The sequence below is a fragment of the Montipora capricornis genome, chromosome 6 (assembly GCF_036669925.1).
Source record: "Montipora capricornis isolate CH-2021 chromosome 6, ASM3666992v2, whole genome shotgun sequence".
NCBI lineage: Eukaryota > Metazoa > Cnidaria > Anthozoa > Scleractinia > Acroporidae > Montipora > Montipora capricornis.
In genome coordinates, this window is record NC_090888.1 from 24,453,548 (window position 1) to 24,471,047 (window position 17,500).

General features: G+C 39.2%; 2 protein-coding genes and 1 long non-coding RNA gene across 5 annotated transcripts in view; 2 read left to right on the forward strand and 1 right to left on the reverse strand.

Annotated features, from left to right (window-relative positions):
• LOC138051844 (uncharacterized) overlaps positions 1-8,166 on the reverse strand; it is a 10,116-nt gene extending 1,950 nt beyond the window's left edge. Inside the window, exons 1-3 of one of the 2 annotated variants that reach the window (XR_011132928.1) lie at positions 7,862-8,166; positions 5,407-5,438; positions 3,803-3,887 (exon numbers count right to left, since the gene is read on the reverse strand). This is a non-coding gene — a long non-coding RNA (uncharacterized lncRNA). The remainder of the gene's footprint in view (positions 1-3,802; positions 3,888-5,406; positions 5,439-7,861) is intronic. The other variant, XR_011132927.1, reaches the window with a different exon arrangement.
• Positions 750-3,685, forward strand: LOC138051843 (neurofilament medium polypeptide-like). Its single transcript, XM_068898133.1, has 5 exons — positions 750-931; positions 1,044-1,187; positions 1,281-1,463; positions 1,557-1,730; positions 3,498-3,685. The coding sequence occupies exons 1-5, from the start codon at positions 875-877 to the stop codon at positions 3,567-3,569; spliced, it is 630 nt and encodes a 209-aa protein (XP_068754234.1). The 5' UTR covers positions 750-874; the 3' UTR covers positions 3,570-3,685.
• The window catches only part of LOC138051836 (rho guanine nucleotide exchange factor 10-like protein), a 48,260-nt gene continuing 37,807 nt past the window's right edge, over positions 7,048-17,500 (forward strand). Inside the window, exons 1-5 of one of the 2 annotated variants that reach the window (XM_068898122.1) lie at positions 7,076-7,175; positions 7,770-7,833; positions 12,784-13,915; positions 14,860-15,059; positions 17,154-17,313. In XM_068898122.1, the coding sequence (XP_068754223.1) occupies positions 12,826-13,915; positions 14,860-15,059; positions 17,154-17,313 (1,450 nt within the window). In that variant the 5' untranslated portion in view covers positions 7,076-7,175; positions 7,770-7,833; positions 12,784-12,825. Of the gene's footprint in view, positions 7,176-7,769; positions 7,834-12,783; positions 13,916-14,859; positions 15,060-17,153; positions 17,314-17,500 lie in introns of both variants that reach the window. The other variant, XM_068898123.1, reaches the window with a different exon arrangement.

Consider the following 17,500-nt stretch of genomic DNA (forward strand, 5'->3'; position numbering starts at 1 on the left):
CCCAACTAAACAGGAAACATTTGATTAGCGTACTAGCGTCCAACCAAATCTAGTTAGTCGTGCGACAAACGCTGTATTGACGATGCGGGCTATAAATTGTAGAAACTCAAGTTACTCCAAATGCTTTAACAACAGAAACGACTGTTTATATTTTGATCACTTGAAAATGAAGTCAGGACGGCTTCAGAACTTCGTATTCTTTTGCTAATTATTTACTCCGAATGTAGTAATTATTACATTCTTCCTTGTTGCTTGTTATAGTTATTCTCGCACCCAGACCACCTTGGTCCTCGTATTAGAGGGCCAGGCGGCTCTGGGGACGAACTCTTAAAACACGTGCTGTCTTTTGTGGTTTTCGCCAATCAGGGCCGCAGCTATCGCAGACAGATGGCAGCATTTTCTTGATCTGATCTGATCTATGAGAACTGACAAACATTCGCGAGCACTACTGAACAAACTACGATGAAGAACGAATCCAAATACATTCTTCATTGATTTTCTGAGAAGACTGAAGTATTTCCTCTAAAAATATGATCCAAATATCACTATATTAAACAATACACCTTTTCAGGCTTCCGCGCTTTGTTGAAAGCTTTTTGACAGGAAATTAGTTGAAGCCAACCAAAACACGGAAAGGCATTTGAAGTGGTGAACAGCCAATCACATGTGATAATATTGTGTTTATTGACAACCGACCAGCCAATGAGAATGCGTTTGAGTTACCGCGCTTTGAAGTTTGTTTTTGACCCCATTTCCCTTTTGAAAGCGACTCATTTGCGTCTCTATCTCTTTCTGTTGCTGGCTTTGTTCTGCACCGGAGCAGTGACTTCTCTTTTCTTTCCTTCTTAACCTCCTCGTTAGTTTACGTTCAAGCATGGCAGAAGAAGCTCCAGCCCTCAAAAGGGACTCCACTATGACTGTTACTGCTAGGGTAGGTTGTATGAAAAGATCGACAGTACGAACTGGGAATTTCTCGAACGGAATTTCTAGCGTTCAACAAGCAAAGATGAATGATTTTATTGTTATTTTTGTGGCCATTTCAGGAGGGCGAAACTTTTCTTGAAGAGCACGGAAATGTTCACGCTGAGGCAAAAACCAGAGGCCAACAAAAACAAATTGAAGAAAGTGCCGAAGAAGATTCCCCCAGTAAACTGACAAGGACTTCGACGATGGCCGCAACAGCTCAGGTAAATGATCACAAGCTAGAGAGTTTTAAATTAATTTCGCTTTCATTCCTTCAAATCTTCAGAAGTCACCGAGAGCTCATATATTTTTAACAGGAGGGAAGCGATCTCCTTGGAGATGAAGAACGCGGGAAAACACGATCGGAGACTGCCGCAATGAAAGATGTAGGGGAGAACGAAGAGGAAGATGAAAACAGCGAAGAAAATGAAGATTCTGAAGAGAACGGCGCAGGAAAACCATCTGTTAAGCGTGATGGCACCATGGTTGTTACTGCTTCGGTGAGATGACGCATCATTTTGTTCAAATCGGTCTTAGGGGTGCTTGTATGTCATGATTCGCTAACCGATCACTGGTGGCTCAATTTGTTTCAGGAAGGCGAAAAGTTTTTAGAAGAAGCTGGACACACTGTAGACGGCGGGACACGTGGGGAAACCGAAGCGGTGAAAGCAGCTCTCGAAGAAAGCGAAGCTGATGAACAGAACGGGGGAAAAGAAGATGAGAAACCTGATCTGAAGCGTAAAGGAACTATGCAAGAAACGATCGAGGTAAGAGAAATTGCTCGGTTAACCAATTTCTCAGAGTAGAATTTCTTGTTAGACTCCTTTTGGCATCGGTTGTTGTTTAAAAAAAAAAAATTGTCAAATAATTTGTTTGTTTTTGTCACATGGACGATGTATATTTGCTTAAATGCTTTTCGTTTACCAAAACAGTGCCGTGCTGTCTTGATTTAGCCATGTTTCGCCTGTTTTATTCCACAATTCCACAATTCCACACCGTTTGTGTGTGTTCAACAAGCGAAACTGAAATTGATCAACATTAAAATTCACAAAGTTGTCACGCTGTTTGACATGTGTTCACCACGCTTCGTTGCAGTTTGAATAAAGGCGATTTTGTTATTTAAACTGAATGAAAGCTTGTAATTTTTGTAGTACAAAAGACTAAGTGGTCTTGAAAGGTCCTGAGCAGTTTCGTTGTAGACGAAAGGCTTAGCGGAACACAAATTTATTACTTTTTAAAGGAACAAGGGAGACCACAAATAGCTTTGGCGTGAAAATTCTCTCAGTTGGCCGCTTAATTATTACAAAAACTTCCTTTCCACTCGTTGGTAATTCCACTCGTTCAGTACTGCTGTTCTCAAGACGTCTGCGTTTCGTCAGAAATTAAGGTTAACTTAGGCAAGCTCAGTAAACGAGCTTGCAGAGTGTGTTTCTTCGCTGATAAAAATTGGGACATTAAATTAAATCCTGGACATGGTGCATATTTGGCAGTAAGTAGTTTGTTATGACATCACTCCAAGTTTTTAAATCATATGGATTTCTTTTTGAAAGGTTCAAGTCTCCCTCAAAATTGCAACCCACTTTCTTAGGTTGAAAGGAAGAAAAAGAAGAAAAGCAAAATTTGATTTGGCAGGGAATAGTCCATATTTAGAAAGGAGGGATGCTTTGGGAAAAAAAAGCAATGTCAATATATTAAAATTCAACTTAAACAATGAACCTGATTTTGAGGCTCTGGGGGAGGAAAAAAGGATTTGTATGAGTTTGTTCCCCAGAGCCTCAAGATCATGCTTTTTGTCTAGGACTGACTTTATAATTATTTAATATTTCAAGATTGGGCTACTACATGCTCATTTTGGATTATTAGGGGATAATATGCAAAATGTTTTCACATCACCCTCCCCACCCACCATCACTAATAGACTGGTATGAAATGTTGGTTGTGATCTAGGAATCAGACTCTTGAAAGGCCTGATATTCAGAGTCAGGCTATCTTGGATTTACGCAGCTCAGTGGCTTGAATCTCATGAACCAGATATATTAACAATATATGAAAATTTAGCTTAAAACAATAAACATGGTTTTGAGGCTCTAGGGAATAAAGCAAGCATTGGAATGAGTTTTGTCGTTGGAGCCTTGAGATGATGTCTTCCTGGGGGTGGTGGGGGGGGGGGACGCCCATATATGGGACTCCAATATAAAAAGGATGGGGACAACCCCCCCTGGGATGTCTTCTATCTAATACTGATTTCTAATATATTGAAATTGGTCTATTGCATTATTATTAATGTATGCTGTGTATGAAAAAGACCACAAAGTGTCCCCTCACTGTTCGCCTCAATGGCCATAAAAGCTGGCTCTAGCACTAGCATTTTTACTTTGAACCTTTCTTGTCAATTTTGACATCAACACTGACACGAACCCTACTCTAATGGACACCAAAACTTTGAAAATCGTACATGGCATGTTTGACTTGGTTTGATTGATAACTGACATTGTTAATGAAGCCTCCATTGGCTGTTTTGTTTTAACTTGCAGGAGGGTGAAGAATTTTTGAAAAAACAGAAAACCACAAATGGTGCAGATCACCAGGAAGAAGTGGAAGCATAAGACCTGCTTCGTATTTTTTAGTATTCTACCTTTTGTGACTTCCAAGCAGAATTGAACTGATTGTACAGCCTTTATACATATGTGTAAACATTAAAACCTTTCTTATGCCATGACAAGGATGAAAATGTTTTGAATTTTGTCAGTTGAATTGAAGCAAGGCCATGTGTAATGAGTCAATGGATTGTTGTTTTTGATCGCTCACAAATTCAACGTCACATTTTCTCACAGCATACCCTGGGCATTTGGGTCTTTGTCCTTCCAGTAGCTCATGACAATCTTGTACCCTGCCGTTGCTTGTCAGCGCTTAACCCATTGACTCTGAGGAACAAGTAGACTTAATAGATTTTACTCAGTCTAACCATAGTTATTAACTATGGTCTAATGCTAGACAATAATTTTACACATCAATAATTGAGGGTGGTTTAAGACTCAATAGGTTAATTAAATACTGCAGAAATAGCCTGCTTGCAGGCAGTAGATGTTGTCGGCGCCACGAAACACGTATCAGACACCGTACTGGAAGAGTGTGGGATAGGTCTGGGCTGGGTGACAAAATGACCTATCCCACACTCTTCCAGTATGATGTCTGAGGTGTTTCTTGGTGACAACAACCATCTTTCGCCTGCAAGCAGGCTATTTCTGCAGTATTTAATTAACCCATATGCCATAGCTCATTGAAGTTAACAGAAAGTCCTGCAAAACCTATGATCAGCTCTCTAAGGATGTTTCGTTGTGCCTTATCAATATCCAGTACAAGGAAAAATTCCATCGATTGTCAGATTGTTGACTGTTTGGGGTAATGCGATGGGGTAGTGAGGAAAACAAAGACCAAGAAATCAAAGACTCCAGAAACATGAAAACAAAGATCCCAAAACACGAAAATGAAGATCCCAGAAGGGTTAGCTAATCGTAACTGAAGACCATAGTAATAAGAAGGGTTAGTTTACCCTAACCCCTTGTGTTTTTTCCAATTTTTATACACCATCTTGAATTCCATGTTTTGGTGTCTTCGTTTTTGTGTTTTGGGATATTTGTTTTCATGTTTCTGGGGTCTTTGATTTTTGGTCTTTATTTCGTTTTCGTGGTCTTCGCTTTCTACACGACCAATCTGTTGGTAATGTTATAGAACACCCAATGACAGACCACAGGTCATTGTTATAACTGACAATGAAGGGTAGACTTTCATATAAAAGAACAAAACCATTGTTATTCTGATTAGGCCTTGCTAATCAGGTATAGTTATGTTCGCTTTGTTCTTTTGTGTCACAGACATTAATTATTTCGGATCCAGTATATGAAAGACCAGCCACAAGTAATGACAGTGGTCACTTAAGACCTAAACAGCATCTCTTGAGAGTGTTCAATCTTGAGGGTTAGCATTAGAAAAAGATATAAGGTTGTTCATTGTTTTAGTGAAACAAGTATGTTGAACTGTAGAAGAAACCTCCCCAGCACACAGCTGTAAAATGCCCATTGAGATACCGTGGTTGGGGGGGGGGGGGGGGGGCTGTTCCTCCCCACCCTCACTTTTTCCCTATGGTGTTCTTTGCTCCTAAACCTCTCCCTCTTCCCTTACACTTTCGAGAGCTATACCAAAAGCCAGCCCCCTTTCCCCCACATGTAAATATCTAACAATAAAAGGTAAGTGTCGCTTCACTGATTCCATTGTTTTCAAATGCGAAGCCAATAGTGTTTTTGCATAGCTTATTTCTCAAAAATAAAGCTCACATCGGTAAAAAAAATACCAGGGCAATGTTCCTAAGTTCATTTCCAGTCAACTTGCAAAATTTGGGCTAGTTTTGAGTAAAACTGAAAATCAACCGAAATTGTCACTTACTTGGTTTTTGCATCCAGCCCTTCAAATGGTCCCTGGATATGGATATTGACATAGTTACAATGGTGATGGTCAGGTTGGTTTAAGTACAGTAACCAACTGTTTCAACAAGGGGGCTGATGACCCCTTTCTCTAGGGGTGTCTGTTTGTGGGCATGCCATTTTTAAAAGTTTGCCACATTTCAAAAGCAACATTAATGATCATGTTTAGATGACTTCATGTCATTGGGAAAACAAGTTTTAATCTTAGGTTTGAAAAGAATATGTCTATCGATGTCTAATTTTTTTAATTTAGGGAGAAAAAGTAGCTGACTTTTCTGATTGAGTAGCCGACACTTTTCCTTGCCTGTCAGAACAAATTGAAACACCTGGTAATAGTAACCATAATTTGTCACCAGTGTAAATGATATCAGCACTAGTAAGCACTTATTGGGGGTCACGTACGGTAGATAGCAAACTAACTTAACACCGTTGGCCTACCTTGTGAGTTTTAATATTAGGTCTTAGTTTAGTGAAAAAAAGTGGCTGACAGGGATTGGGGATGGGAAGGGAATTTTGTGGTTTGGTTGATGTTAAAACCTGTCCTTAAGAGCAATTTTTTGTGACAATTTTATGTGGCATCTGCATTTGATCGTGTGTGTAGCACAATGAGCCTTTGGACAGCATAGATAAAGCAGAAGTCCAGTAGGGATGTGTGCCATACCTCATTGAACCGGCTTCAGGATTGGCCAATAGAACGAACAAAATGATAACAGTGGATTTAGCACAGAAAACAACAGGAAGTACGACACTATACAGCCAATGAAATTTAGTGTTCAACAAGAGGTACAACCCTACCCCCAATATAGGTCATTTTCGAAAATACCATAATACTCTTTGTTTGTCCCTCCAAATTTTGCATGAGCATTGTTCCGTATGCCCCATGGCGCTCACTTGTCACATTTCATGTGACGAGTCGTCTACACGCGCGATTTTTCGTATTTGACAACTTTTATTTGTCACATAAAAGCAAACACGCCAGCTTTTTAGCAAATACATTTGTCACACACGAATTGGCCAAATTTCCTCTTCAACACGAGTAAATGTGACATAAAATTGCTCGTCTAGACGAGGTCTTAATTGATCGAAAACAAACCCTTGATTCTTGTTTGTCTTGGCCCGATTTTTTAGTCCCAATGCATTTGAATGGCCTAGGCAATTCCGTGCCGGAAACTCTAAGACTTGCATTTGGTAGCAAGCCAACAAAGGAAAGGAAAGGAACTTTCAAGTGTCTAGTCGTTCTAGCGCTGGAGCACTAAATGCGGACACTGTAAACTGAAATTAACAGTTAAGGCAAATCAAGTCAAATGACGGTTTTTGAGAAAAGGGGAAACCGGAGTACCCGGAGAAAACTTCTCACTTACAAAGTCTGGGAATCGAACCCGGGCTACATTGGTGCGAGGAAAGTGCTCTCACATTCCGGAAAGAACGAAAAAGCAACGTGGCCTCTGTGGAAGGGAATGACGCGAAGAAATAGACCAGTGAAAGCAAACACGAAGCAGAAATATAATACTTGCACGAAGGGATTAATATCGTTTGAAACCGTAGACAAGAAAAACACAATTTCCTCTAAGTTTTTTCTTGACAATCTAATTTCCACACCCCCACTCCTCACGGGAGTCTGACAATAATGCCTGAATTTCCGCTGCGCTAGTTTTCATATGCAACAGTATGCCTGTTTGGAATCGATAATGGAAGAAGTAACTTGGATGCAAATGCCATTTGACCAGAAAGGTATTTAGATCTAGCCCGCAATAATTTGTGTGGCATATCGTGAGCTGCTTTTACTGAATTCTGGGGGTTTTCGAACGAAACGAATTTACAAACACCAGAGCGCGAAAATGGTTTCCTGATCCTAGGCCACTATGCAGTTGCGGTTCCTCGGTCATTTAGTGTATTTTGTTTGCGATCTTGCCACAAAATGTATTTAAGACTGTCTCGCTGTCGTTGCCATGAGATCACAGTTATTATGTGCTGCCTCGATCAATGTGAAAATAAGCTTCGAACGAGCTTCATTCTTTTGGCGCTGAAATGAAGATAGGTTTTTTCGTATTTTCAAAATGGCATTATGAGGTGAATCCTCCAGAGCTCAAAGTTCTTTGAAAATTACATTTTTTCTTTAGTGTCTTATGATAGTAATTTAATTGTATTATCGTTAATATTGTGGCGGGATTGTATGCCTTTGTTCAAAGACCAAATTAGTGGGGCTTGAATTGAATGTTTTGCTTACGGTCGAAATTGAATTAATTTGCGGATTTGTACATCAGCTCAAACAACGCTTCCTTAAAGCTCAGTGGCCTTACCAGACAGTATTTCATTGCCTTTAAGGACCATAAGGAGATAGCGAGTGGACAGCCTTGCTGTGCCATTATCCAGGAAGATTTCGACGCATGTAAGACTAATTATGCATTAAAGCTTACCTTCTTGCCCTTGGCATTTCCGTAGCGCTATCCACTTTAGGCCCGAATTGTGGATAACACCCGACAGCTTTTAGTATTTTGCTCAGACAGATAACCGTGGATATGCACACTCTAAGCACATCTGAGTTTAGCGTGAAGTACTGGATACAGTGGCTGATTCACTCAGTCTCTAAACAAGTGGGCCTGGTTCTGTGCAATCAAGATTTGTCAAGTCAGATGACGAGCCACCAGAAACTTGCTTCGACTTGCCTCTTATTGTACCGCAAAAATTGCAGTAAAGAACACCAAGTTATTATGAAATTAAATAAAACTTGCTTCGACTTGCCTCTCATTGTACCGCAAAAACTGCAGTAAAGAACACCAAGTTATTATGAAATTAAATAAAATATAAGGTAAGACTGGCGCTGACCCCCTGGAAATTACCATTTTGCCTGAAGATTGCAGAAAGTAACAAATATCGAACAAAGTACTTCAATAAGAAGTACAATACAGTTACCAATGTACACTTAAAACCACAAACAGACAACACACAGATGCCACATGCACCCAACACATGTAAAGAAATACAGACGTATAATTAGTCAATTATAGAAATATATGTTATTTGCCAGCTGGGAGGTCCTTAAAGTGAAAAACTGTGATGGAGGTGGCCAAGGGCAGCTTTTTCAAGACCAGGTCACAGTTTTTTGCTTTATGGACTGACCCTTTGCTGGTAAATAACTTATTTATTTTTTCCTCTATCTCTCTTCCTCTCTGAGATCACTTTTTTAATTGTTGACTTGTACCGCTCTTGATAGCAAATGCAGTAAGCGACTTACAAACTGAACATTTCAAAGAGAAATATTCTTATTTGAATTCCTCTTGTCGAATATAAATCTGTTTTGAAACACTTGCTTCTATAGGTAAACAGATTTGGTGTCAAAAAATGGAAATTGAAGGTCGTTACGCAAGCTCACGCCACCGGGATTGACAGAATTCCACACACTCACGGATTGAAAAAAAAAAGTAACAATTATTCCACGAGGGTACACTGGATATGAGATGATAGATAGTCAACGAGGTGCGTGGTGCCGATTTGGCTATAATCATCTCATATCCAACAAGCACAAGTGGAATAATATTGTTTTATGAGAACGCTCACAAATTATGGATACATTTTCCCTACTTTATTTTGTAAATGCAAGAAAACTGATGCGTGCAGTTACTATTATTTGTAGAGTACATGATGTCATAGCTCATATACCATGATGGCTAAGCCAATCAAAACACTAGAATTGCATTATTATCCAATAATCTAGTTTTTGCAAACTCACGGTGAAGCTGAGAGTTTGTAAATGTGATACAGATCTGACATGAATATTGTATATGGCTTATTAAACATCAGCATTTACGTGGTGACTCAAGACATTTTAACAGGGAAAATCAAAAGAAACGTTGATGTATTTATGAAGAGAAATCTGTATCAGATACTGTATACAGGTATTGATTAATGAAACATTTCTTTTGTTTTCCTATCGTGAATAATTTTTAATGAGTTTTGTAAGTAAAAGAGCAATTAATATAGGTGTATTGAAATGATGCAGAAACAGAGATAATAATGGTCATGTAGACATGTTTTCAGGTTGTTTTTAAATAGGGTTAAATGCAATTGAACTCAGATAATGACTAGGAGCCAGTGTGCTCAGTGCTTGGTGTGGGATTGGCGTTTATGGAAATGCAGCGGGGTCTGCTGGCAGGCATTACCATTCTGGCCTTTTTGGGTATTGCATTACTTTTCTGGCATGATGTCAGGGCATTCTGGCATTCACTTGGTCATGCAGTGGTATTCGTTTTACTCTGCTCAGCATACAGGGTGTCTTATGTACACCTTAAGTGTATAAGTAGCTATAAAGTCCCTTTTTCTCATACTTTATACCGTCAAATGTCTTTCTTCCCGTGGATGCTTCACGATTGGAATAAACTACCAGATTCAGACTGTGTTGTGCAGGCCCCAAGTCTAGAAATGTTCAAGAACCAGATGTGGGACTATCTTGTTGATAAACACTCTCACTTGCACCAACATTGTTTGTTTTTATGCTTGCTCATTTATTTGCATGTTAATACCTGCACTTTTTATTTCTTATACTGAACGCTCATAAGACTACCTCCATAACACCAGTTGGATGCTCTACCTATTGAGTTACAAGAACTCCAGGGAAGCCTGGTTGTTTATCCAGGTTCTTCATGGATAATCTGTTCTGCTGGTTCTCTTTAAGCCAGTTTAACAGCTAAGTCACACATGGAGGTTAGGTGCTCAGGAATGTGAGGGCCAGAACCACTGACCACAAAACCAAGTAGGCAGAACACTCAAGAGTGTAGCGTACCTTCAACTTTTTATCAGTTTAGTTCCAAAATGTGGGTCCTTGAAGTGCCCCTGTGACCAAAAAAATCAACACGATTTAAAAAAGACACCTGAGTCCTGTTTATTTCAACTGGAATTGTCCTATTTAATGGTATGCCATTACTAACGTTAAGTTCTTGAGAGAGCTAGATTGAGGAGAAAATGATGTCAAACGCACACTCGTTTAATTTTTATAAAAGTGACGACACATTTGAAATTAAAGACATGTTTCGGTCGTGCAACGACCATCTTCAGTTGAAAGTAGAATTAATTTGAAGTTACATTTGAATTTATAATATGCTAAACAAAGATAAATAACAACGTGAAATAAATTGGGAATCTAACAAAATAGCCAAAGGTAACAAAAAAAGAGTGTACAATGGAACATGTTGATTAGAACGAGAGAGTTAAATTAACGTGATATAATTGCTTATTTAAAGAAGGTTGCTCCCAGGAAGTATGTAAGGCCTCTTTTATCTTGACCTGGAATTTTGTGGTCGCACGGTCTATAACTTCAAAACATTCCGCAGAGCAGGAGTTACGGCATGCCTCGGATTGTTGAAGGTGTTTAAAGATATGTGAGGTCCTGTCCCTGTTTAAGTGTTCGCGAATGCGTGTCGAGAGGTGTCGGCACTCGTTTAACCCTTTCACCACCATAAATGGTGTTGAGCACGATTGCAAAATACTATAAATACTTTTCATGAAAGACAGTTTCCAAATGGAACCATTTTGGTTAAATTGTTACAACCGTAGACAAGTTTGGTTTTGTCAATGGCATGTTCTCAAATAGTAATGTATTTCAACATGTATTTCAACATGTTCCGTTTGACTGATAATCTTAATTTACACCCTCTCTTTAGTTTAGAACAACAGCAAAAATCTTACTAATTAAAAAGTCAAGCTAAACAGTAGCAAATTCGCCTACTCAACTGCAATTTCGAAGCAGCAGCTAATGACTGGACATCCATTTTACACATAGCCTGTAAATGTGTTTGTTGAAATATGCCAGAATCTTTGTCAACATGGAATTGCAAATATTTCAGTCCTTCGTTTTTTTAAGCGAGTTTTACAAAATATGTGAAGCAGCGAAGCATTACCTGAAAGCCAACCATTGTAAATTAGTGTTTTGTTTCTTGCTCTATTTTTTTCACGCTTAACAGTGTTCTTCATTGAAATCTTCTCTTCTTCTCCTTCCTTGGCTTCTTTCGAGGCTTTCTTTGCTTAAAGATCTCAAATTTTGTTGCATCTTCCTTCGTGCTCTTTTCTGCTCTTTATCCTGTTGCTCTTCACTAAATATGATTTCCCGCCAGAAATACGCAGGGTGCCAAATGCAACGCTGCCACACAATTTCCCGCCAAGGAAAATTGTCCGAACACTCCTGTCCCCAGAGGCTGCCCTGCCCTCCCCACCTCCACCCCGACAGTCTGTACCGGTGGACAGACAGGCATACACTGACGTCATAACCACAGTTTCTTGCATGGATAGATTTCCCAAAAAATCTCGCCCATGGTGCTCCACTGGAGCTTGATGGCGGGCTTTGTGCGCCTTAGCTCCACTATGATGACATTATTTTGTTGTGCACTTTTTAAAGCTTTCTGCAGATAGACTGGGGGAAAGAAAAACCCCAGAATACTCACAGGGTCACTTTTAACTACATGAATTGATTTGGTTCCTTTGCAATAATTGTTTATGATCAGTGGTAATCCAAGCAAATCTAGTTGTGCAGGCTTTCTTAATAATCCACTGGTGCGTCGTTCTTAATTTAAATGTTATCCCGGCTTTACCCAGGCAATCAATGCTGCAAATACAGTGTACAATACTTTGAACAGTTTTGTATTCTACAATAATCATTATTGTAAGTTCCAGTTTGGAAAGGCAATTAAGTTACTGTTTTTGTACTATATTCAGTGAAAATGGCTTTCATGCAATGTAAGCTGCATCATGTAGGAACTTCTTAATAAAAGATCCATGGTAAGTGATCTCAAGTACATTTCTGAATGGAAGAGATCTCAAGGGAATTTCTTGGAGTAATAGTTACAAAGTGATGAACTAGCTTTCTAGTATTTGGGTTTTAAAATTGAATATGACGTCAGTGAAACTTTATTACATTTTATGCAGGGCTTAAGAATATCTGTTCAACTTCAAAACAGCTAAGCTTTAAAATTTATGGCATTTAAATTGCTATTTGTGACTTAAGAATGGATTTTCAGTGGGTTTGGTTTGTGACCATGCAATATCAGGGAGTGCACTATCAAAAATGTTTTACCAAGTTTAAGATTAAAAACTGGGTCAACTGGTGCAAAAGGTAAGTTTTTAATCAAGAATATATCTGGTAGAGTTAGTGAGTAGTAATGCATGGCTCCCATTCTAAGGTTTGACATATTATTGTAGTTTTAAAGTTAATAGTTATCTCCAGAGATAAAATCTATGGATTTTGTCTTCTATTTTTGCATACTAATGCAATGACAAGTCACTCACACCTTCCATAACTTAATTAATCAATAGTAATTTATTGACTTAATGTATTTAATATTCTCTTCAGTTTTGCAGGACCATGCAGTTTAAAGGGATGGAAGACTCATGAATGTTGACAATGAGTGGCCAGTTGGATGAAAGTGGTGGCAGCTGTAGAGACTCTGTTGTTTACGATGATGTAGCATCTGAGGGTGATTTAAGCGAGGACAGGGTTTCTGAATCCAAAAATAAAAAGAATGAGAAGGACAACAAAGACAACGATCCGTCTGTCAAAAAGGACACCCAAGGTGCAGGGAAATTATTAAATCAACATGCAAAGAAAATTTTACCTGAATGTAGTGCAGTTGATAGGAAATCAAAAGCAGAAGACAAGAAGGACAGTGATGAATTGAAAAAGGGTAATGGTTCTGCATTGAAGAAAGCTAGTCATATTGTTGATCAAGAATCACCGGAAGACAAAAGAAGGTTGCGCAGAAATAGTAATGACAAGGAGCTGTGGACGCCGGTGAAACCCGAGGATGAGAACAAAGCATGCAAGCAAGTGGGAGATCACAAGGATTCACAAGATAGTCAACCCACAAAACCTCCAAGGCGACAACCTCAAAAGAGAGGAGAGTTTAAAGAGAAGAGTAAGGAAACAAATGTAGAAGGTGATCAACAAAATTTGACTGAAAATGACACTGCAACACCTCAGAAAAGACCTTTGCCAAAGGAGCCAAAACCAAGGGCAATGTCAAAAGGAAATAAACAGAAGGAAATTAAAACAGATTCTACGTCTACTGAGAGTGTGCACTCTACTTCAGGGGACCAGACAGAGGAGAAACCAACGGAAATCGTCTGCAAGCCCGTAATGACATCAAGTCCTAACAGTGATGAAGTTCCAAGTTTGGCCGTTATGGTGGACACCTTAGACACCAGTCGTAGAGTTTTGTCATATCTTGAGGCATCATCTGAAGGATCCAAGGGTACTGCAAAAAAAGTGGAATCTTTCTATGACTTCCTTTACTCTCAAAATGAGGTTAATGCTGTTGTGAATGTGACATTGCCAAGTTTGCAGACTGGTGGTAAAGGCAGTAGTGGGGATACAATCTTAGAGGAGCATCCCTATGATGATGTACCGATGGAGGATGGTGTTGCTGGGAGCGTTGGAAAAAGGAGCCTCTCTGGGAGCACATATGAAGAGGTTATAGTCAACCAAGGTAATGCAATACAGGGGTTTCTGTCAGTAACACTTGAAGTTGGGGACTCAGTCATCTGTATTCAACAGTAGCCTAATGACCCCTTTCTGTAGGGATGTCTGGGGGCAAGGCATTTTTAAAAGTTCACTCCCATGTGACACATTTCAAAAGTAAAATTGATGATCACGTTTAGAGGACATCGTTATTGTCATGATTGGGAAAATGACTTAATCTTAGGTTTGGGAGAATACGTCTTTAATTTTTCCAATTTAGGGAAAAATGTAGCTGACTTTTAGGAGTGAAGTAGTCCACAATTTTTTTTTGGCTGTTGGTCATAGTTATGATCATACAGATAGTTAGGATGTTGGTTATGATGATAGTTATTTGTCACAAGTGGAAATGGACTTAGCACTAGTCAGCACTGATTGCAGGGGACATATAGAGCAGTCTGAACGATATGAAATTAACATATTGTAAATCTTTTTGTTCATAGGGGTTCCCCATAGCCTCCTTGCCGCAGTTTTTTTTTGTCGGTCCCATGCTCCCTCCCCACAAATGTGGGGAGGGAGAATGGGAATGACACAAAAAACAGCTGCAATGAGGCTAGCTAGGGTTCCCCATTGATGTTTAAATTTGTCTGGCATTAAGAGTAACATCTATAAGTGACTGTTTTAGGAAGGAAAGTGTTGAATCAAACTCTTCCTAGAAAGGGAAAATTTTGAGTGACCACAGGAACCAGTGAACTTGATGCCCCTTTGATGCCTAATCGGAGTATGAAACCTTGGACACATTTAGTGGATGGCAGTTGCTCAGACTCATCATTACGTCTACCCTAGCTGCTTCCCATATTGTGATAGTTACCTTATTTCAACACAGTATACCATTTGCCATTCTTAGGCAAGTTTGTTTTCCTTGTGTTTTGAAATTGAAAGTGATCAGTGCAATGCATCTTATTTTCTTTTCAGAGGCCTATGTTATGCCCTCGCATGATGAGGAAAGTGATGAATTTTCTGAAAATGACCCTTGGGGTTCAGATTTTGAAACAGAGGATGATCTGACAGATGCAGGGAGTGTTAGAGCTCAGGATGATTTCAATGATGATGAAGTAGAGGAAGATCCTTATGATTCTGTGGAAATAAGTCCCATGTTGCAGAGGAAAAGACCGGTAATTGGTGGTACTAATAATCACAGATCAGCATTCACATCAACATAGCCCTTATAAAGGTCGTGTTCTATTGGGATCTGTTGAGATTTTCCATTAGAACTCTTTCCCAACCGTTTTCAGTTGAAACTCTAGGTAATAGACCAACCTCGTTCACAGGTGCTCGCTGCTTTCTATCTTTGGAGGAAGGGAGACCCTGGCAACGAGGTTGGAAATAGACAGTTCCAGACTTCTCCACATTGTCATATTGAGGGAGAGCCTGCAGCCGACTGTAAAAAGACTGTGTAAATACAGCGGTCGCTGCCCATGCTTTTTCATTTGTTTCGTTCCTAGTTTGATGCCAGTTTGATGTGGTTTGATGTCTATCAACAAAACCAACCAGAAATGGTTCTTTTGCAATAGAATTCATTGAATCTGACCAACATAAAGCAGTAATGTTTTGCGGCCATGTAACTTGGAACACTACAACACCTGCAAGTGGCCTGAGATGAAGTGCTTCAAATTCAATGCAGCAACTTTGTTTTTCATTGCAATGGAAGCTCTTCAAATACAGGGATTTTGTTCAGTCATTCTGTAGACAGGCTACCCAACAGGGAAAATTGCATAAGCCATAAATTTGAAATATTGGTTGACTAAATATAAACTGATTTACTGATCAAGGCACTTTCACAGCTGTAACACTTATTAGTGACACCTGTGACAGGTGATACAGATTACAGGTTCTAGTGAGAACCCTGCGTACTCTTTGAAGCTAGCGTTTCTAAAACGAGGGTAAGGGTAAGACCAAGGGTGAGGGGAACGGTAAGGATACGAATACAAAAAGTATCCTAAACATGCATAAAAGCTAACCTTAGGCCTAATTAGGCCTAAACAAAAGTTCAAGGTTAGCTTTTATGCATTTTTAGGATACTTTCTGTATTCGTATCCTTACCCTTACCCTGACCCTGGTCTTACCCTTACCCTCGTTTTAGCAACGCCGCTTAAAAGCAGCCATTGGAGGAATGTAATTTTTGCTGTAGTTTCAATATTTCAAAGCCTTGCATTCAAGACCTTAAAGTCCATGGCTTGATGCCTGGCTCTACTGCTGTATTGTTTCCACAGCAAGTAAAATGTTTAAGTGTAAAGCTTTCTTCCAGGCAATACAGCTTTCTTTTAAGAGAGAATTTTGGACAATTCCTCCTCTTGTATCATTACACGTACATCAAGCACCAACCCCCCTTTAAAACACTATATGCTAATTTATTGGAGGGTGGCTGCAATAAAGGTAGCATTAAGAGAGAAGGCAGCACTCTCCTCAGCAGCAAGGTGGTAATTGTGGCAACTGAGCCACAATCCATCTCCCAGGCACCTGTCAACACATCTCTGGAAAAACCCATTGTTTTGAATGTATACTTACCCCAGAATATGGGAGGGAGGGAGGGAAAAGAAGCAAGCAAGTGAAAAGCATCTTGTACCAAAGCACATGTGTCAATGCCCCTGCAAAGCTCCTTGGAGACCCCAAATATCCCTGGCCAGGCAAAACCATTTCATTGGCTTGGTTTTAACTTTGCCTAGATAATGTTTTGCCTCGTTAAAAAGTCCTAGATTAAGTGTAACATTCTGAAAGCACATCATAACCCATTTCCTCTAATGACGAATAAAAACAATAATTATTAATTAATAATGGCAAAAATGCCTTTTTATGATTGAATCTGTAGATGGCCAAATGCACATTTGGTTTTTGAATAAATGAACCAAGAGACTGAAATTCAACCCTGACGAATTTTAATATTTTTGCATTTTGTACAAAATTAGTGCTCATTTACATGTAGTTATTTTGTTTGTTTACCCAGTGACTCCTAAAATGCCCCAATTCATGAGTAAAATCGTCTAGCTAGAGACAGAGTAAAATCTATTAAGTTTCACTTTTGGCAGTCAATGCATTAAAAAGCTTTAAAAATGCTTATAATTGGATGGTTCTAGAGGCCTTGGGTTGGCCAGGCTTAAAACTATTCTCCATTTTTCTAGCAATATGAGGCAGTTATCACTATCATATCATTAATAGAATTTTGAAGTGATTTTTATCCATACATGTCTGATTTGCCTTTTTCTTCTTAGTTCAAGTTTGTCCCAGAACTTACAAACCTTTCCCCGTTCAAAAAGTCTTCACCATCACTCAGTGTTCCAGGGCTCAAGGGTCATTTTACAGCATGTCTTGGGTTGGGCAAGCCATCTGCCAGCAAGCCTTATTCATCAAGTTCTAGTTTAAAACAAAAAGGTAATAATGTGGTCATTCGTAAGAAATAGTATTCCATACTTGTGAATGTAAATTACATGTTGTATAGGCTAGTTAAGAAAGCGGTACATGGTTGAAGAAGGCCTCTATTTAACAAGGTTAATAAAACATTTTCATTGTAACAGTTATAATAATCTTTCGGCCCTTAAATCACAGGGTTAAAACATAT